At 29.6% G+C, this 23,561-nt stretch overlaps 1 protein-coding gene and 1 long non-coding RNA gene across 7 annotated transcripts in view; one reads left to right on the top strand and one right to left on the bottom strand.

Annotated features, from left to right (window-relative positions):
* Positions 1-15,080, bottom strand: part of LOC130891553 (uncharacterized) — a 51,278-nt gene extending 36,198 nt beyond the window's left edge. Inside the window, exon 1 of the long non-coding RNA XR_009058920.1 lies at positions 14,837-15,080. This is a non-coding gene — a long non-coding RNA (uncharacterized LOC130891553). The remainder of the gene's footprint in view (positions 1-14,836) is intronic.
* The window catches only part of LOC130891403 (matrix metalloproteinase-14-like), a 48,990-nt gene that overhangs the window by 9,506 nt on the left and 15,923 nt on the right, over positions 1-23,561 (top strand). For 5 of the 6 annotated variants that reach the window (XM_057796148.1, XM_057796130.1, XM_057796165.1 and 2 more), the window contains exon 2: positions 21,024-21,147. In XM_057796148.1, the coding sequence (XP_057652131.1) occupies positions 21,024-21,147 (124 nt within the window). Of the gene's footprint in view, positions 1-15,106; positions 15,234-21,023; positions 21,148-23,561 lie in introns of those variants that run through there. The other variant, XM_057796173.1, reaches the window with a different exon arrangement.

The following is a 23,561-nucleotide window of genomic DNA, read 5'->3' as shown; positions in this document are numbered from 1 at the left end:
ATAGTAATTTACTGTGCTGTTCCTAATACGCAAATTATTAGGAATAATAGAGTTTACAGGAATGTAACGGTAGTTTTAAACAAAGCTAGATATTTAGAAATGTTGGACTACTACTATTATATTATCGGTGTATGGATTTTCAACTGGAATAATTTAAAAAAATATAACTGCCAGTGTCATAGTCAGAAATCCACGTGACATTACTAGTTTACAACAGTAGCTTCATACGATTTTATCTAAAGTCTGAAGTTTATCGACCTTTTTTGTAGTTTGATAGCCTTACATCAAGAATGAAATGATAATATTTGCATGTAAACATGTATTTAAAAAACAATCAATAATGTGTTTATCGTGGCTATCTACACTTCTATAGATGTGGATACCATCTTACGCCTTTCTACCTCCCATTGCTGTCGTTCTTTGGATCAACGCCGTTGATTTCAGTGTTCCGCAGCCTAAGTAAAAACTAATCGTGGACGGTCTGAAAAGTCACCAAAGGCTTGATGTGGCGATAGTAGCGATAACGTTGATCTTCTTAGTGCTACTCTACTTTCTTCTGACCTCACACTAATTGCAGTACAGTTAATAAACACTACGGTCGCTTCCGCGATAGGACTCGATTATAGCCTGCTATAAAAATATTGATGATATTGCCAAAAAGTTGTTAAAGCATGTTAAGAAGTTATTTTTTCTGCGTATGAAAATTTTAATGTCACTAATAAGGAAATGTATATTACTGAGATGAATGTAGCTAGTGAAATCAATATTATTTAAAAATTATACACAAGAAATCGAAACAAATCCAGGTAATACAAAATGAAAAACAAAAAAAATACAGTTATTGGTCGATATATACGGCTATCAGAAGGAAAAAACGAATTTGAATTATTGTCAAAAAGTGAATTATTAATTTCTTCTTGATATACATTATTAATTTCTTCTTCTAATTCCAAATAAGAGTTCTAGTATTAAACTCAATACGAAATTGTCAGTCAGTTGAAGGAACAAAAATCAGTATAACGTATTTATATTAAAAAAAATATTAAAATGACTTTGTGATGTGATTCAGTCAGCTATTTTAGAAAATAAGTTTAGTTTTTTCTAGTTATTTTTCAGTTCGCGTTATAAACATTCCAAGAAACAAATTTATTCATAAATAGTTTATTTAGAAAAAGCAAAACAAAGTTCCATCTTCAAGCTTTATTGGAAGTTATTTGAATCTTATAAATAACTTAACCTTTAAACCCACTTTAGTTAGAGTTCTATTTTTGAATGAAGTTAAATATTGTAATTTCAACCTATTTGCGGACTTATTGTCATTCGTAAAAAAGAGGAACAAATGTTTCCTCTATCTGATACTTATTAAAATGCTCTACTTGACAGAGAATGGCGTGCAGTACGTTTATTATTGTCCTGACCTTTCATAAGATTTAGAATAGAGACATCATTATGGTCGTAAAATATGTGAATTTGTGTAACAGGCAGTAAACGAATTCTTAGTTAGTCGATTATCATTTTAATAATCACACCATCACATCCACTTCGATTATAGTAACATATATAATATTATATATTATAGTGATTTGCGGTTCAGAAAGGTATGTTAAAATGGGAATTATTATACGGAATGAATAATTACAAAGCAATCTTTCTTATGTAAGTTTAATTACTTGAAAATGAATTAGTTTTAAAATTTGTATGAAGAATCAACATATTGATCTTTCGTTTTCAAGGTAAGTCTGGCGGTACTCATTTTTGTATGTAAAACATTTCCTTACATTGTTTATAAAACTATATATAGAGATAGAGAGAGAAAGTACTAATATTTGTTTTTGTTCACTCTATGTACTTATTACCACAGACCTTGACAGTATAAAGCAATTTCTCGCCAATTATTTGTTTCTGGTCTATTCTTGCCGATTGCGAAAATATAACCATAGTCTTTTTGTGCTATTATGATCTATTTTTTACTCATAATTCGTACCAATAATACCTTTTTTATTCTCCATTACATAATAATCGTAATAACTTACTAGAGCATTTTATTATGGAAAATAATATAGATCTGTTATATAATTCATGTAATTTAATGCTAATGGTTAGATTCATATTCACTTTGGTAAAAGTATCACATCACATTTTTACGTGAAATAGAGATTTCAATTACAATCCATACTTCTAATCTATCAGTGTTCCTGATACCCATTACAACCAATAGGAAACTTCCCTATTTCCCTCTTCGGCTACTAGCAGCGGTCTACCTCAAAGTTGTTTGCTTTCCTCACCGATTAGGTGAAATCCATATACCAAACCCCATCTCACTACTCGTCGGTACCACAGGTTTTCTGCGGTTTTCCTGTTATTTTATCCTTAGTCAAATGGCCGACGATAGGGGATAATGCAGCAACATCTGCATTCGCTCTTCTGCTTGCTTTATTATGCTTAATTACACTTTTCCGATGAGCCATTTGTCATTCAAGTTCTACGTTTACATCCGCGATATATAGTACGCACATACGTGCGATGCTACCCAAACCCTAAAAATATTCCTATATCTATCCCAAATAAAACCAAACTCCACATTAAAAACACAATTATCTTTGCAGAAGTTGTTTTTGTAAATTTTATTCAAAACGAGGTGATTAAAAGAATTCTAGTCATTAAATCAAATCAAATAATCGTTGACTGTGATGTAAATAATCAAAATAATTTCTTTTATTTAGAATTTATCTCACATAGAATCGCCTCTAAATTTTTTATGTGACCTAACAATTGTGATCGAATTGTTTTCCTTCATTAGAAATTTAATTTAATATTGTTAAAAAATTTTGTGATCATGCTTAGAACCCAAAATCTATTATTGTCATATGTACGGACCACTGTCAACATTTGAATAGTATAGAGATCGGCACAATTAGGAGGCAAAATGTCGTATTCTGCAACAAAATGCGATTCTGATAACCTTAGAAGGGTAAGACTCCGTCGTGAATAGCGATAATTATGGGTTTGCTGCTGAAAGAGACGTGTATAGAACTGTTGAAGTAATGGTTTGAGATGCTATTGCTCAAAGTAGTCGATCACCACTTCTGTTCATTCGAGGTTGTATGACAGCTGGGCGTTATGATAATGATGTCCTACAAACCCATTTAGAATTTTTCCTGAATAGATATTAGCCAACACGACATTTTTCAGCAAGAAAACACACAACCATGGAATTTCTGCAAGAAACTGACCTTAATGTTTTGCCGTTGCCACCTCGGTCATTAGTTTCAATTCCATCGAACATGCGTGGGATATGATGGGGAGTAGACAGTTAATTCACACCACCCTGTGCAGGAGTGTATTCAGCTACGGGGTCGCAAATTATATTACCAAAAAATAAAAGTCAAAAGATTATTCCTTTTGGGTTAACACTTGTAATGCTACTCATTAGGTATATATGTTATGTGCAATACTGTCTCAACTGCTTAGTGTTGGATATTGTTTTACATTTTTGTTTTGGTTGGTTAACAGAAAAAACATTGATTGAAATCTCCTATACCTCTGGTTAAAAATATCGAATTCGCCCCAAAAAATTTCTCTATTTCGTTACATTAGAAATGATACTTTTTTTATTCAGTTCACAAATTGCCGTCCTTGTATAATTATTATGTTTCATGTATCTTTAGAATTTTTATACCTAATATTAATCTCTGGTTAGTAAAAGAAAAACAATATTTAAGTTGTCATAGTAAGAAAAATATAGAGGTACCCTCTTACATTGCAAGATTGAATGAAGGTAAGACTTTTATCACAACAATTTCGGGAAAAACAAGAACACAGTTAATCTTTCAATTGGGAACTTGAATGCGTTATGTAACATATATTCTTGAAATTTTCAAATGGAATGACATGAGTAATCAGCTTATGAAAAGACAAAAAGTAGAACTCATTTACCTATTCAAAGTGCAACCTGATCATATTCCAAATATATTAACATTTTTTTTTAATTTTCGTCAGTCTAACAGAAATGTTTACATGTAAGAATGCATAATTATATGTACATCAAACATTTACAAGACGAGAAAAACTAACTCTGAAATTTCAAATAATGGAATTAGTACAAAAGAGATTTTGTTTCATGTGAATCAGTTATCAAAAATTTTGTAATTACGCAAGTCACAACCGTCATCTTTATGTACGAATCATTTATATTATTCATATTATCGGTGTCGTATGACTCACACAGATAACAAAATTATCAGGAATGTAAATAGTGCATTGACGTATGCTAAAATATTTTTATAAGGAATATACCGACATAACAAATAAAGGAACTTCCTATTATAAATTAGTAATTGAACGTTTTTTAAAAATTTTAAACCTAAAACCATACAGAATGTAAAATTGAGATGAAGGCGAAAATGTTCAAGTGACTTTGAAATTATATTAGCATTTATTTTATATCTTTACCTCAATGTTTATGAAACTTTTGACTATTTAGAATTAAATTTTCTGTTGATATCTGTATTATTCTTATGCCGAAACACAAGAATCCTGCCACTCGCTCTTAATAATTTTCATTTAGTTCTTATATCTATTAATTGTTTTCTTGTAGTAGACTTGAACCAGATCTGGATGAATTTATTCTGCTGAATTTTGATGTTTAATATGGTAATCAGATTTTAATCATTTATTATAGACCCCCTATTGATCACCGATGACTAAAAAAAAAGAAATGGTATTAGATGCAAATGAAAAATACCGCTTTGTATGTTAACTTTTTTAATACCTTCCTTCATATGTATTGAATATTTTTCGATTATAAAACTCGTGAGTGTCCATCTTATTCATCACTTCCCGTTATAATAATAAAATTTTTTGCAGTCATGATAGTAATCTATTGAGTCAGTTTCAAATGATTCGGAAGAACTGTTTCGCCTACACTCACACCTGTTTATTCTCTCAGGATATTGATCTTTACATTGCAACATGGGCGTACTCATATAAAAATATTGTTTATTTATTGTGAGAAAGCAAAGTCCTAGAAATCTTTAATTTGGGGAACTTGAGAATATGAATTCAAATTTGGCAGATTTTCTATTTTTCTCTCAATTCTACAATTTATAAATTTTTATGTACGACTGATTAGAAAGTAGTATGCTTGATTTAATGATAAATTTTTATGTGATTATACTGATAGGAAGTGAAGTGAATAATAATATACAATAAAATAAATTCAAATTCATAAAGATTAATTTGAAAATAATTTTGATATATGAATGATAATTGAAATAATTGGAAAATTAGTATTTACATCATTATCTATTGATAAAAATAGTATTATAAATAGTGACATTATCTGATATTTACCTTACTGATCTTTTGCAAAGTCAAACAATAATAAACAATACTTTTTTTGAGATAACATATAAGATAACTGGGAAGTAACGTCCAAATTTATTTCACTACTTGCTACACTGCTAGTATTTTCATTAATTTTTTGAAATGTTTACATTGAAAAGCCTATATCATTTGTTTTTCATACTTTTATAGGAAAATTCACTCCACGTGTTGAAATATTTCTCATTACATCAGTAGGAACTTCTTCATGCTCCAAAAATAGTTTTATATATTTTTTTAATGACTGCCCAACCTGAAGCAGTCGTAATTCAGATTTCTGAGTCGTAACAGGTTAGCAAAGTCTCCAGCTAAAATTACATAGTTTTATTATTTATTACAACATTGTACAAGCCATTATTTTTCGTAACATTATATGCACTGTATAATTTTGGGCATGTTAGTTCACTTGAGTTCCATAAAAAAATAGGAGCACTATATTATTGTTTTATAATTATATTAATTATTCTTATAATTATATTAATTTGAGCCAGCTCTAACTAACTCAAACTCATTCCTATTGCTTATTTAAACATTCCGTTGAATTATGAGTATTTTAGTATCACAAAGCATAATGTGATATTTTTCGCAAAGTAAGTATCTCGAAAGATATAAGTGAATGAATTTAAGGATTCTTTTAACCCCCTTTTCGAACGCTCATGTTTGAACTCCCATTTAACTTTTTCCATTTCCTTTTTAGTTATAACGTTTGTGCCTGACAATAAGAATTAAACTTAATAGTCCGGGAGCCGCAGCAACATCCCCCGGAAGTCCGCGAGCTGGAGGTCCATTCGTTTACTAGTAATACCAAATGAAGCTTAGGACAAATTTTCAGCTTTTGTGGTTTTGGTTATCAAAAACGGTCGCTGCCTCCCGGACTATAACATTTATAACTGTGTTCAGTGGTCGTTGACAGAAAAATTATTTAACATTAATATTCAGACTTTGTTTTCGCTAAAATACTTTGTTCCTGCGATCGTCCTTGATAATCATCACACCGAGAATAAGAATTGGAAAAAGGATAATGCACATGAATATATTTGTATTTGTTTGTTGTAGTTTAATAGCTCTGTAATAAAACAAAATGATTACAAAGAATTACGTATTATTGATTTACATACGAGGAAGTCTTATAAAGTAATAATTTATTGATTGGTTATTGAATATTATTAACGACAGAATAAGCAGATTTATTTCATAGCAAAACCCGGACTGTATGGAGCATTGCCAACGAACCAATCATATACCTTCATTTTTTAATTAACTTGTATTCAAATTATGCTGAAAATTCATTGTTGATAATAAAAAATTGTATACCTTTCAATCACTAAAGATTTATTAACTGTTCATCCAACACATATTTTTTGTTCTCAGATATTCATTTCGAATTATTTAGAGTATCATAAAAAATCTAAACTTCATCACGTTTGCCAATTTTTCGGTCTCATGAACTTTTAAATTTTTTTTACTGATCGTAACAACTTTCTGCAAGATCGAACATAAATTTCGTCAAAATTGACACAAAAACTAAAGATTATACAATTATGGTTCTTACGCTGATACACTTTCGATTTCTCTAAATTTCATTATTAGTTACACTCCACGTTCTTGAACTTAACGCCTGAACATAAGTAGGTAAATAAAGATATTATGTAATTCATATTTGGAAACTGTGTTAGTTTTGCGAGAAGATAACATTACTCTGAAGAGTTGTCCTTTCATTAACTTTGAATCAAATTAGTAGTTTCTACTTAGTCCATTAATACCTATCCTCATAAATGATGATTCGCATTTTTGAATATGTTCAATTTTCTAAACCTTTTATATTTTCTACAGAATAAATATTTAAGTTGTGTTACCAGTGTTTGAGAACCGTTTTCTGCTCTTACTATATTTGATTGAAACGCAAATATTCATGATTTAATCAACATTGATTTAAAAATCATGAAAAAAATTAAATATCTTCTAAACTTGAACATAATATAGCAATATTACTTTATACCTTCCTTTATTGTTGGTAAGGTCAGTTTTGTTTTCAAATTATCTTGAAAAAAAAAACATTGAAAACTTACCAATAGTATTAAATCTATAAAGTTTTTTTAATGCCTTTGGAAAAAATTGGATAATAAACTATGCAATATGTGTTTTTATCTCCCATCACTTTTTCAACTTCTCATACTAGATGAATATTGGTTGGTATTGAAATTTTTTCTCCACCCTCCCTAATTAATTTGTAGCGTGACTTCGAAACATTCAATATTTAACATTAACTTCGCCTGGACGTATGCATCTATGTAACGGAATCTGAATTTTATGTTCGTTCTTTTCAAAACGTCCAATTAATTTGAAATTATGCACATTTCTTATTGAAAAAATATTAACATCCTAGTTCTTGCAATTATACTTGTCACAATAATAGAATGTAACGGACAGGCACTATCCACAAGATACCAAGCTATACCGTTAATGATGCTGTTGTTTCAATTTATGTTCTCGGCTGTTTACTGCTGGACAAACATCTACTAGTACTGTATACGAATAGAATAACTTAATTGACACAAATTAGGTATTATATGGGTAGAGCCCCATATAATAAATTATTAAAATATCTATAACTATATAAAATAATTATAAAACTAGTAAAGAATTATAACGATTAATATCCAGTACAACACGATTTTATGAAAAATAACATTGCTAAGCTGGAATTCTAGAGCCTTTGGTAATATTCATACATAACACACAGTTTTCCTTCAGTCTTTGAAGACGATAACTTGGTTATCGAAACGCGCGTCAGACAGTGTAATTGTTAGCGTTGGTGTAAACAGTGCGTTCAGTAAAAATAACATTGATTTTCAATTCATTCATTTTATTCTTAAATTAAGATTTGTTTTACTTTTAAGTACAATTATCTATAAAAGCGTGTTTTCTGTTTTTTAACGATAATTCAATAATATGTGGATTTTCAATACTTATAAGAAATTGTCTAGAATTTGTAACAATTTCGTATTTTTTTTCAGTTCTTATTAACTCTTTGCGCGTGCTATCTCAATGAATATTGTGATTTTATGTTGTACTGCTTCAAATTCCTAGTTTACCTCGTCTATTATACAACTAAAACCTTGACACACACGCGTGTCAGTGAACAATTATAAAGTTTTTAAAAAAAATCTAATCGAAATTTAGTTGAAATGTTGAAAATAGGTAATACTGACATGAATATTTAATCGCAGCGTCCAACTAAACCTTATATCTGAGAATATTGCTGATATTTGCATGTATGGTAAATTCTTTGGACGCTTTATAAATTTAAACTAGGATAGAGTAATGAGAAATGAATATTTACATCTAAGCATAATCTTCTCTCATTTAGATGCAAAGCTTGTTGAAAATAGTATGTTTTTATTTATTATTATTAAAATAAAATTGAAATTATACATTTTGTTATTACATGTCATGTGAAGGAAATAGAATTTGAATGAATAATTACTCATGTTTACAGTCAATGTATACCAGACTTAACGTACTTGGAGAAACAACTTTATTTATGAAGCTTAGCAATTCAGTAATCTCCCTATACTTCTAGCTTTACTGCTGCTAATTTACTATATTTCAAAATATATTACGATAAAACTTTGCGACTTTAAAAATATTATAACAACATTCATTGACTGCAATTTAATAGAGAGTACATAGTTACTAGGCTGATAAACCTTTGTACGTAAAGAATAACAAGGTTGAGTTACTTCACTCTACAGAAGTAGTATAGAAACATTTGGTTCTTAATTAGATTTATAAGAACAAATATATTGATTTCATTATAGATATTGCAGTGATGTGAATATGTCAAATTTGACATTGCCATCACAAAGTTTGAAATTTTTAATGGGAAACGCACTCAGAATGTGCTTTTGAACGAGTGCTATTTGAGAACGCCCTGGAAATTCGCGAAAATTTTCGTGCGATGATTTTCTATGACTTTCGACATGGACTAAACCAACAGCAGGGTGCCGATCAACTCACTTCTACTTTTGGTAATGAAAACATCAATACTGTGTGTAAACTGATATTGCAAGATCGTCATGTGATATACCGTGAGATGGAACCATACTTTGGAATTAGTTAGAAATTTGGCTGTCGAAAGACGTCTATAAGATCGCGACAGGCGAGGAATCATGGATCTATGCATATGAACCCGAAACTAAACAACAATCGACTATATGTCTTTCAAGACAAGCAAAATCCAACAAAAGTTGTTCGCGCACAAAGCTCTTCAAAGAAAATAGTCGCCTGTTTTTTCAGAATAACTAAACATGTCGCCATCGTTCCATTAGAGCAACGTAGAACTGTTAATTCTGAATAATACACCAGCATTTGTTTGCCAGAAGTGAAAAATCAGGTCAGAGATCAGAGTCTTTGTTTGACATCCAATGATTTCTTTTTATTCCCGCTATCCTTATGACAACCGCCATAAACACAATATATGCTAAGCTCAAAAAAATGTGAATTTTTATTGAACTATGTGCTTTATTTTTATTATAACACTGATAAAATATTTATCAAAATTGTTAAATAGCTTGAATGTATATTGTATTTAACTACGGGTTTCATTTTGGTGTTTATATTTTATATACAGTTTAATAATTTATTATTGCTATAATGTGAGGTTAATAGTTTAACTAATATTTTACAAACGTTTAGCATATTTATTTGCTATAAGAGAGAATTTTGAAAACAAATAAACAACTAATGTGAACTTTCGCGACGTCATAAAATGTGAACAAATAAATTTTTATTATTGACACAAATAATTCGATTTTGAATGGGAATAGCATATTAGTGAGTTTCTAATATTTATATGTATGTACTTGAGTTAACTCTCACAAATAATACAAATATAACAACCATTTCAGAAGGCATTGAACGTCTGCGTCTTCTGGTCAAAATACTCAACACTCCCCGTTTTGAAAAGTGAATCTTAAACTTCGCTGTTCGCTGTGTCATTTGTCATTTCGATCACGAGACACCATCTGGGCGGAATAATTTCAATTTTTTTTTTGTTTACGGTGGTAGATAAAGGATATTTAATGACTTTTCTTGGAAACATTGAATAATATATTTCGAAAATTTACTATTCATTGTAGTGAGCTTAAAATTCGCCCAATTCAATTTCTGAGATTTTTGTGTAGGCGTTTTGATGACATTTTTGCAAACTAATTTACTGGGTGAATCTCAAAGGTATTCAAGATAATAGTGAGTCTTTGAATTATGCATAAGTCCGGTATTGTTGGTATTCATCTGTTCATTTCAGAGGGAATAGCAAAATTTTATGTGGGATTTTACATTTGATTGTTATTTGGGATACTCAAAGTAAAAAGAGATGATTATGAGATTAACTGTTTTTATAAAAAATACAAAAAATATTGACTCAAGAGAATGTTCTATTTAAAATATCACGAAACGCAAAAGTCAATCACCTACATTTTTTTAATACAGTAGCTCTTATTTAGTTTTTATGATCAACTTTTATGTATAATTCAACTTAGTGCGTATTTCCATACATATACTCGTGAACTATTGAATACCTTCAAGTGTGTATTGCTTCTAAAAAAATATATGATGTCGTATGTTCAAGCCTCTCACTATTTTTGTTTCAAATTCTTGCCCAACTCGATGGATAACATAATTGATATGCTGAGTGAATATGGAACATACTTCCAAATACTGGATAATTTTTCCGATGGTTGTGAATGATGTAATAAAAAATCATTGTTAATAATGGTAAATATATAACTTTGATATCTGCAACTCTCCAAAACTTTAAACATGTTTTATGAGGGAAGTCTAAATAGCTCATCTCTTATGTGGCTAATTTAGAATGAATACGTTAGACAGGCTATATCGTTAATTTTTGTATTTTTCGGCTTACAAAGATATTATTCGACCTTCAAAAAACTTTTTCATCTACACACTTCTATAGCAAAAGGTGAGAATCGTCATTACATCAACGATAAATATCTATAATACATTCACCTACTCCCGTGTTGAAATGGCATATACATTGGTCAAAGCCAAAGTTATAATACGAGTGTATTAGTACAGTGTATAGCAACTATATCCAATATATACTCTCTAATTTTTAATATATTTAATAATTCAAATTACTACCATTTTTTTTAATGTCTGGATACGGCGATTAATATTGGTCAATCGCGATTTCTTACATACAATAATAATGTACATGTTCCAATTTAGAAATATAAATTGATCGTTGATATTGTCAAATTGCAACTCAATTAGCAAGAAATCTAAAATGTTATGTCTTGATACATGGACAATGTGTATATATCATCATTTCATGAAAAACCAGTCATTTAGATATTGAACGAAAGATGGTATTGTTGTGAATCATAGCAAGTCACTTCTTTATAATAAATCGTTCCATATTTGTGCTTTATTTAACAGAAATTAAGTTAAGCATCTATCAAGGCCTCATAGAGGCATCTTAATGCAAAACGGGAGTAGGTGAGGCATTTATTTTATCTAACATTATACCTAAATGCAGGCTCTCCATTCGACAATACCGATTCTATGAATACGTATTAGAATACCAAAATGCCGTAATTATTATGAAATTTTTTTTAATGATGAAACTTCAAGCAAATTATGAGGAAACTAGTAACTCTTGAACGCAACTTTGGAAGAAAACATTGTTCCTGTCGTCGTCTATTTCGAAACCAAAGTGTTAATCGGAATATATGTATATATATATACAACATTGAGGTTGTGGCGGTTAATTTGAATAACGAAATTTGAGAAAGCTCGGCAAGGTACAATTTTTACGATCGAAGAAAACCGGACACCATACTTGTTTGTTCATTACATGACGTAACGAACAAGTTATTATTAATAATTACTCATACAAAATCATAGAAATTGTATGATTATTAACGCTCAATAGATTCATTATATTAATAATAACAATTATAGAAGAAATCGTGCCGGCAGTTCATGTATCGACAAAAATATATTGTCGGATCCACACATCTGGGGCTAAGTAAATTCTTCTCATTGTATTATTCATTTGGAGTAAAGTATTTTGCACATGTGTTCTTATAGTAGTTAATGATCTGAAATTTTTTAATTATATAGTTACAATTACAACTACGTTGTTCAAATACTTCCAGTGTTAGCGATCATTTGACGTACAACACGGACATTATTGTTTTCAACGAATTTTCTATCGCGGCTTTTATTGGGTTAATCAACAGTTTTTGCTGAAATAATAGTTTGTATAATTTTTACTATAATCTGTAATCTACGCCTCTTTTATTTATTTCAAATCGCAGTTATTCAGTTTTCATCGAATACTCAATAGTTCACTTTATAGGAACGTTTAGTAAAGTTACTATAGGCTTCTCAGAAACTGTGATCTGATTACTGATACTTGCCCAGAACGAGAGTTTATCAAAGTTTCCCGAACATTGTGTTCAATTTCTGGTGGAAATTTCAAATTTAAAATTCAACCATAATACTTCAATCTTCATTACTTTAGTTTCGTACGTTAATTTAAAACTTTATAGTGTTCCTGTATGTATAAACCCTTATTGTGTAAATGATTTCATGTGTTTTCATAAGTATTAATGAGGAATTAAAACAGATTTATAACAAATTTTTATGTCAATAAACCATTTTAATGTCGAAAAGCCAACAAGGTTTACAAATTGCTAGCCTTAGTAACCCGTGAATTACGCTGCTCATAAGAATTAATCAAGAATAACCATATAAGATTAATTAATTGTTTCCAGCCAAACAATCAAAACAGCCCATCAACTGATCGCATTTACCCACGATACATGGTGTATTTCACTCAGCGTTCACAGCTCCTGAAATACTCTTTTGGGCGTACCTCATGGCGACTATGATCATTGTGGTCGCGGCGAAAACTAATTACGTCGTGACTAACGCTCACAACGACCCATGTCATGAGATCTATCTCTGCTTAACCCGATCATAGTTCTGAAAATTCCTATGCTAAGTGAAAACTTTTCTAATTACCCTTGGGAGGCTAGAGTATAAATTTTTTAAGCTTATCTTCTAAAATATGTAATGCAGTAAAGATACTTTTCTTATAATAAGTAAAAGAATACACCATCGCAATGGTCTATTGATTTGTTTAACGTAGATCTGACAATATCAACGATCTGATTCTGGGAATGTATTCAAATTAAATTAAATGGCTTTGTTTCTTATTCAGTATTTAAACACATACCTTTGTATAGTTCCTTTAATTCTCCTTGTATAAACTGAACATTGATAGTAAATATTAAAAGTTATGTCAAATGACTTTAAGGCAATTTTATGAGTTCACGGTAAATTGTTTTTGAGTGCTATATTCATTTTTTGCTTCTGCAACGAAAAATTTAAGGGTTAATGTACTGTTAAAAATAGTTTAGTATTTCCATTGTTACGACTTCTAATCACGGTGTGAGATTTAACATATATTTGAAATATCTAAAGATAGATTTCGGCAAAATATTTTATTCTAAATACTTTGACTTGATTAGAATAAGAATGAAATAAATTTAATGGTTCTTACATTATTAGAATGAAAACAGTTCTACAAAAACCTTGAAACTATACTTTTTGTTTATTTGAAAATCAAAATAAAAACAATATGATGGAGTTAATACCTAAAACGCATTGTTACACGTATATCATAACAAACGAAATTATAGACTAAAAGATAGTGATATCCTTGAGAACATATTTTTTCCATTAAAATGATTATGTATTAGATTTTCAAGTTATTAAAATATATAAGATACTGTTGTAAAACAATAAAGTACACATTTTGTATACTACACACGACTATTACAGTTGACTGTTTAAAATTATTAAACTATATTGTCTTCATTGAAAACCTTGATTTATTAAAATATACGGAGACATATTTATAATGTATATGATTTTCTATAATTACCACTGCTTATTGATTTGATATAGATATGAGGTAGCTAGACAATACCTATTTAAATAAACAGAGCTTCATTAATGTATTCAATTTTTGAAGCTTTAGAAAAAATTATGTTTCTATCATGCATAACATTGGAACAACTATAATTACAAGATGACATTTTTTTGCTTCCTATTCTACAATAAATTATAAATACCATTTCGGATTTAATACATTTTGACCTACTAAATGAATAAAATTAATTTTCATTCATTATTACGTGTCTTTGTTCCCTGAAATATTATTGGAAAAAAAATAGCGATAAAACTAAAAATTAACAACAAACCTCCATCGTGCAAGAAAATTCAATAATAATTACTAACTGATAGAATGAAGTTAGACCAATTTCTACGTATATCAACTTTTGGAGTGGAGATTTTAGGGTAAAATCTTTGTCATTTTGTGTGTGGATGAATTAATTATATATAAATTTTTACTTACGGACATAAACAGATATTTCAAGAAGCATTGAATGTGCTTTTATTATCAATCTATCCAATATATTATTATACTCCAACGTCCACTTAAAATTTATGTTGTTCATACGGACACTAACCTCAAAACACGCCGTAGATAATAATTATTTTATGTTAACTGTCATGAACATGAGTTGTGATAATATCTTTCGAAAACTGGACATGGTATCACAAATTGTTTAAATCTCATGTTCTAGATTTGGTATACGTTCCATAAATGTTTTGAATGTTGACAGCTGACTTTTCACTTAATGGGTGTCAAAATTTTTTTCTTTGACCCATGTAATTATTCAATTAATGTGACAATCAGAATATATTATTTACAGTTTTTCATTGAAGGCTAGTTATGTACAAACCACTAGGTAAGAAGTGAATATCTTTTAACATCCACTGACAAACATTCATTTTATAAGAAAGAATATTGTGTTAATGGCAAAATGTAATAATATTTTGAGGAACATTTTGTCTCAACGTACATAATAAAAATGCGATAAGTTGACAATATATAAAGAAAGTGTAATGTTTAACTATTTTTACTTTTTTTTAATTTGCATTGGGAATGTTACGTTTTAAAACAAGCAGATTAAAAAAGAGTTAAAGAGTTAAAACGAGAAGGTGGTGTTCGTAATACAGTTATCGAATTTTTCTGTTACAAATCAATGTTGACTCAAATATATTTGATTATAATGGAAAGAAACTGTGAAATTTAGCAAACTTATTTTTATTATATTAATTCGATAGTACCTACATTTAAATTTTTGGCTACTGATTATGTTAATTTAACATTGTAAACAAAAGTTGCTGTTCACTGAAAACACCTCGTATATATACTTTAAAAACAACTTTGACGTCAATGTAATCTGCAGCATTAAAGTACCTATACCTATATATGTTGCAAAAAAATTTAAAGTGTACATAGTTTATCTGTAATTAGTATACCTACTTACAGCAACTACATGTCCTATTACAAAAAGTAAATGAAGATCAGCCATAGTTGATAACATTTTTCCGTAATATTTTTTGTTAACAATGACTCATGCTGCCACTTAAAGTAGTTTGAATTATACATTTCTGCGAACAACAAAAATGTATTATTCACATGCTTCAATAATTATTATAATTATCCGGTAAGCCGTAGAAATATTTACATTGAATATTGGAAAATATTTATGTCTTCAATTATTAATTTCAACGAGATTTGCATTCCATGATCAAAATTATTCATGAACAATAGCTTTTTGTTCTCTCTTCAACATAATTATAGGGGATTACAAGCAATTATTTTTCTAGTGTGATAAAAAGGCACTCCATCGCACTTTATTTTGTATCGATTTTATTTGGTCTGATGATGCTCTTATCTTCACTTCTCTCTGTTGATTTACTGCAGCACGTCTTCTGTCACATAGTGATTTATATGTATGTCACTTATTTTTTTCTACACCATGACGCATTTACCATATTTCAATGAATTTGATTTCACACATTGGCTTTTCTGGATTTTCCACCTTGTACGCTTCGATCTTTGTTTCTATATTAATAACTTCAATAAAATAATTTATTTCCATCCAAATTCAATTGACTTTTATCGGATTTGAATCGAATGTAGTGAATTCTTTTTGGTAGTGGAATCTCTATTGATAGACTTCTTCTCACATACTTCATCAATGACAATTTGTAATATTATTATGAGGAACAGATTGTCAGAACAAGCTAGTAATTGAAACTCGAATTGTTTATTATCTCATTCTATAGCATTTGTCAATATAAATTAAGTTTAGTGATTAATTTTCCAGTAATTTGTATAATATATATATATATATATATATATATATATATATATATATATATATATATATATATTCGGAAAGGTTTCCGCGGTCAGGACAACAGGACTAGGTTCACGTGTTGAACTGCGTTGGAATTTTAAAAATTCTCGACGGTTCGGCTCCCGCTTTGGAGCCATTATCATGAAAAGGGAGGGGATAGGGTGGTTATTCGTTCATTGGTAAGAAGTGATCCGATTCCGTGGTTTCAATCTGCCTACTCCACGCAACGAATCGCCCCTTTTTTTGGTTGATTCCAAGGCCTCCATCTGCCTACTCCTTGGAATTCCACCGAGGAAATGAAAAGCTGAAACAAAAAACACCCTTGACACTAACACACTTACTTCCGGTCTTGATCTAATTGAGGAGCTAGCCGCCTGGACCTTGTAATTATAGGGGACCTATTGGCGGGTTTAGAGGTTTAGGCGCGCGTGGGAAGTACATTATTGGCGGAAGGGGTAATTAAATTGTGGAGATCGGCTTCTCGAGGGGTTTTAGAGAAAGTGTTGATGGCCGGAGTAATATTGTAGCGAAGTTGATGAAGAAGGTGTTTCCAAGTTGCCGGCAATTTATGGCTGAAGTCCCTTGTATTCAGGCAGTTTGGAAATTTCTCTATTTCGATAACTTCTCGAATAATCGAATAATCCTGGACTTGAAGGATTGGAGTGGGACGATAGTTTTAGTTGATTGAAATGTTGGAAGGTGAAGGGTTGGTCGATCAAATGGAATGGAGGCACTCCATCTTATTGGAACCACATTTCTTGACGTTTATTAAGAGCCACACATTTATACCGCAAATATTTGAACATATTTTTCGTCATCACTCTTGCGTTCTCGGGAGACCAATAATTGAATTGTGTTGCCTAAATTCACCACTATTATGAAATCTAGCTTCATCGTTCTACTATATTTTTGACAAAAAATATGGATCATAATTAATTTTTATCACCATTCTTGCAATTAAATCAAGCAGGATGGGTTGTAATCCTTGAACTAAGTACTTTTTAAAAGTATTGTGAGGAAAATCTTCTAAATTCTTTGAACCAAACTTTATGAAATACAAAAGTCATTAGACAGGGCAGATATAAGATACTTGTTGATATAATTGTCGAGAAACCCTTTTATTTTGCAAATAATATTTATGAGCCGATTTCAAGTTTTTGTTGTTGAATAGAGGATAGATTAGTTTATCCAGTTTAAATAAATATACAGTGCGATGAAAAATTTATAAGTTAAGGGCTGTCCCTGCGGAGATATAGCCTGTTTAATGTAGTCTAGAATACCCAAATATTTTACAAATATTAAAATCTTATATATCATTAAGTTGACGAAATTTCTCCAGCTTGAGTCATTTCCTGTTCACAATAAAACAAAACCACTACAACCTCAACTATAAAACGATAATGATTCATAGAATAATGCTTTTTATTACAGTGATTGACCCTCAGTATTTTCATTTTTAACTCTTTCGAGATGATTCAAAAATTATGAATGGAACAGCCTACAATTTTCTTACATAAAACAAACAGTGTTCTTAGAACGCGTATGAGTAACGCCAGTCGCCCACATTACAAATCAGTCCATCAAATTTGAACAGTATACGCGTATTATTTATTTAAATTTTATAGGCTGCAAAGTGGAGGTCAAAGTTAAAAAGACAAATTGCAATCCACTGAATGTAATAAGAAGAATACAATGGATATGTTTTATGATACAAGTTACCTATTATATCTAAAAATGCTGCAAAAAATTCAAGTTAAAACTAGATTAATATATTTCAAATATTCAATTAATGAGAAAAAGGACAAAAAACTATTCCATTTTTAATTAAACTCAATTGGTTGTAGATCGCTAGCGATAGTGACAACATTATTTATGTATTAATTACATATAATCAAAAATTATCGAAGAATTGTTTTGAATATTCAACCGTATCTAAATTTTTCGGAAGGCTAAAATCAGTATTTTTGAACTTAATAATCTGCAAATGTACTGCTTACAAAAATAACAATTGAAACCAAAATATAAAACTTTTTAATCTAAATTCTCTCTAATGCAACTCAGATTGCAGTGAAAATTATTAAATCCATCTGTTTTCGAAAGACGTTAGTATTAATAGAAGATTTCAAAATTTTCAAATTATATTTTTATAATAGCTACAGAGAAATCATATATTACAAGTTCGTGTGTTATATAATAGAAAAGGATACTTTAGTTTTCTAAGTATTTGAAATTTCACCAATAAAAATAACAAAGGTCTAAAAGTCCTAAGTGCCAATAAATGGAATGCAACGACATAGTGGACAGCAAAGAAATTTGAATGATGTAAGAAGTATGATACGTAAGATTTAGGAAAGAGACGGATTTGAATAATTACAAATGGATGTTTTCACAGCATTATAGCAGTGTGAAATAGGTTTTGTCAATCACTTATTTGAAGAAATATGAGGGCTGCCTTTTAGTTTTGACAATCGAACATTAGGTTGCGATAATGACTTGTGGCACCACTGTATTTGTGAACATTAACATTTCGAATCCAGTGGCAATTGAGAAATTGATTAAGTTGTTAATAGTGAACGTTTGAAAGAAGTAAATTTGTGCAAAAATGGAAATCACTCGTGAAGGCTTACGTTTACGATTTTCTTATATTAAAAAAGAAATTTCTCAACAACAATGCATAGAATCGATTCGTGAAACTTTTGGTAATGGAGCATCACCAGAGAAGACTTTCGTCATGGTCGTGCGTCCGGGAGTTATGAATGTCGAGATCAGCCAAAATCGGTTGTCATTCTGAGAAACATTGATGATGTGCATCGTGTTAGCAACGGTTTTGTGGTCCTCACGGAATCATGATATACATCCTATGTAATTTCATATTGTTGAAGTTTCTATTAAATAAAAATCAAAGCAGTAACCTTGTGTTTTGAGCAGAGAACCTTTATTCTGTAGAAATGAATACCATACAATTGAATCAGAGATCTATGCTTATATCATAATTATATAAATTCGTTAAAAGTTAACGTTTAGAAAGCTTTCTGCGTAAACTTGTTAACCATAAAATTGAACTTTTTATTAAAAATCAATCAATAATACCTTCCTTAACCCATTAAATTCTGGTTTTAATGATTATATAACAATGACGAAAATATGAATTAATATTATAATTTGGCATATACCCAATAAATTGTGAAAATACTTGATTATTTCATTGAAAGCCTCATGAGAATCCAATCTGTTAATCTATTATTTTGTAGGCGACAAAGAAAAAAGGGTTTACTATTAATATGAGGGCATTTTGACGTAGGAACACTTTCGCTACGGTGATTATATTGTTAGTTTTCACAACGCTGATGTTATCTATTAAAATTTTATACTAAGTTTATGAATAGATCAGTTTTTATCATAAATAAAACTGTTAGGTGAATATAGAAGGGAACAATTTTCCGTTTGTTATTCGAGCTTTATTATTCAAATAGTGAAACAACAAAAGGAACCAACGATGTAACGTAAATACTATCCTGAAAGTGTCCATCCCATGGAATGATTTTTAAGTGGTTCTCTGCTTTTAATATTGGAATGCTAAACACGAGCCATGAAATAGCTGAGTAAATATTTCAACCGAAACGAAAAATTCAAACTAATGTGTGGATATTTCTAACTTAATACAAATATATATATATATACATATATATATATATATATATATATATATATATATATATATATATATTAGCGGTTTCTTATTGGCAACGTGGCAACGAAACAACAAAGTGGACTAACTTTAATATATTTTCCTATCTTTCGAATACTTATGTATTCATCGTCTGGGAAATAATTAATTAAGATTTTTAGTGATTTTTGATAGTATAATTGCTTGTGTAAATTTTTAATATTTAGTTTCAATTTTAGAAAAATATTAACGAGGTGGCTATGACTATGTACAAGTACCTCAATAAAAAAAGATCGTTAACAATTAGAATCGAGTAGTTTAGTAATTTGTCAGTTATTTAATGATTTTATACCCATTATATTTTACATATATTTCTATGACAATCGTTAAATACTACTAATATTAAAATATGAAAATTATAGGAATGTTGCTATACCTACATCACTTCCTTTCATTAATAAAGCAAATAATTATAAGTTGAAGTGTTTGACGTAGTTTTTGTGTTTTGGAGTACCGGAATATATTTTTGTATTTTATTAATAATTATTGAATGTTTAAATAATTAACCTAAAATTATTAGATAATTATAACTTGCCATCGTATTTATTGTGGACAAATTAGTAGATTTCTTAATTTTAAAAAATATTTCTTTCTTTCAGTTGTATCTCTCTCAGTATGGTTATTTGGCTCCTTCCAGAGGAAATTCTAGTCAAATTTTAGATGAAAGATCCTTCACAAAAGCCATAGAAGATTTCCAAGCATTCGCTGGATTAGATGTTACGGGTAAGCGAAATCAATTAACTGCGTGAGTGTGGATACTTATTTGTATCGCTTTTAAAGGCTCCTTCCGAATCAATCCACAACCAAAACTTTCTTAAAACCATAATAAGCGGATGGTTTCTCTTGGAAAACTTGGCTTATACTTCCGTGATAATAACAACTGATATGGGTTCAACTATGACGTGCAAAATGAAGCAACATTATTTATTCTTGTTTTAAACTAGAGTTAAATCCATAGTTCAATTTCTAATTTTGGCCTATTGTAAAACTGCGCCTTATTAGTAGAAACCCATTTCCATACAGAAAAAACTTTTAGCTACCAAACAAAAGGAAATTATATATATTTAAATATTCCATTTAATTCTGTATTCTGCAGGTGATGTTAGTGGTAGCTTTATCTAGAATCAAAAAGTGATATAATATAATTTTGCAATAAAGGCAGATTTTTTTTTAGAAATACCCTTATTAGAATAGTTCCTTGGCCATTGTTATTCTGGAAAATTTTCGTTACCCATCCAAAGTATATGTAAGTACTTTCACGTTATCAAAGGATCAGTATGATCCATGGTGAAACAATACTTTTTTATTAATGAAATGAACTAAATTTCTCCTCAAGTTCGGAATTTCATGAGCTACTCTTAAAGTATTTAACATGTTTGTGAACGTCTACTTTAGGTAAATTCCGGGATTTACGATCTAATCCACGAAATCTGTTAGACAATAACGACATTCAAATCATTTGCTACACGGTAGCCCTAAAATAACATTAGAAAATCTGTCACGGTTTGACCTGTAAAATTGTTTCCCTCAGAAATTACTTAGCGACTTTTCAAAATGAAAGTTTGTCTTATGTGTCATTTGTTTGTTGAAATATATCTTCCCCCGTTCATATTCGCTTAAAAATATTTAATCAGAGCAATATTTATTCATAATATACAGGAACGAAGTTCATTCACGCAGTTAATAAATAAGAATTTTTATCGTATTTTCCAACTATTAGATTTAATCGAAAGGCTTCTATCAAAAAATGCTTCTATATTACTTTATTGGTCGAATGACATTGTATAAATATTTAGATAAATAGTAATTGATAATGTTATTACCTGAAATATCACTTTATCTCTTTAACAAATTATAATTACTCAATATGAAAAAAATGCCCATATTCCGACTAGACAATCTTTCGAGGTTACAAGATATCTATTCATTATTAATAGGACCATCATTATTAATATGTATATATGTATACGGTTGGTATTAACCTTCACCTGCATAAATTATAATACTGACTTAGCCCTTTGTTAAAAAATTGCATTGCCATCCAAGTCACAAAAATGAAATATCCATTGTTTTCTCAAGCAAATATTTAGAGAATTCTCAACCACAAGGATTTATTTATCAAAACACATAATTTACTAACATTTAAAGTTAGAAAAATTTTGATAAGAGAACTAAACAAGGTGTTTCAGAGTCAGTGAAATGTCACTGTGTGTTAGGTGAACAAAGGATACTTATCAGTGACATAATGAACACTAGTCTGAAGCGTTTATCAAGTTTTGACGATAATATATGGGTCAAGGTTGAAATTGATATTTGGGGAAAACTTTTTTTTGCGATTCAGATATTTAAGATCCATGTTCATAATAATAAACACTTATCATTTATTGAGGAATATTAGGTAAATATTTGAGATGATATTAACAACAAACGCACAATATATATATATATATATATATATATATATATATATATATATATATATATAATTGTTTGTGGTATGCAATTTTCAATTTTTGTATGTTCTGAAAATGTAACTTAAAAATGAGAATAAAAGAAAATTACAACTTCAGTTTTAAATAATCTCCTATTACAATTGTACGACGAATTATTTATAGCAAACATAGTTATGTAATACGATATGAATAAATTAAAAGCGAATAATACTTTTCAATTTACCGTGCAAGGAAACGGGACTAAATATTAGAATTCAGATTATTGTCGGTGGTGGAAACTACAATTTTATGTTAATTAATTTCGAATCAAATGCATCGTTCAATGTCGTTATTAGCGTACCGACCTCAACTTGTTTTTACTTACTAGTTTCCTTGTAATACAGTCTAAAAATAATTCACGATCATTAATTAAGTTGGATACTGTGACTGGTTCAAATACATTATCAAAATATAGATTATTATTTAGCGATGGTCCAACAATATACAATGCGGTCCATGTGTAATTTTAGCGTTATTATGTACTATGTGAATAAAACCTGAAACAGGTCGATTTTTATTCTTAAATTGACAATTTACAATATGAAAATGTTATTCCCCTCCAGCAACCCTTGTGAATTAGAAGGACCACCTTGAAAATTTTAAATAAGAAAGGGGTCGTATGGCACCTTGTTGGAAAGGGACTTT

The sequence above is a fragment of the Diorhabda carinulata genome, chromosome 1, assembly GCF_026250575.1.
Source record: "Diorhabda carinulata isolate Delta chromosome 1, icDioCari1.1, whole genome shotgun sequence".
Taxonomy (NCBI): Eukaryota; Metazoa; Arthropoda; class Insecta; order Coleoptera; family Chrysomelidae; genus Diorhabda; species Diorhabda carinulata.
This window is presented reverse-complemented; position numbering and strand designations above follow the sequence as displayed.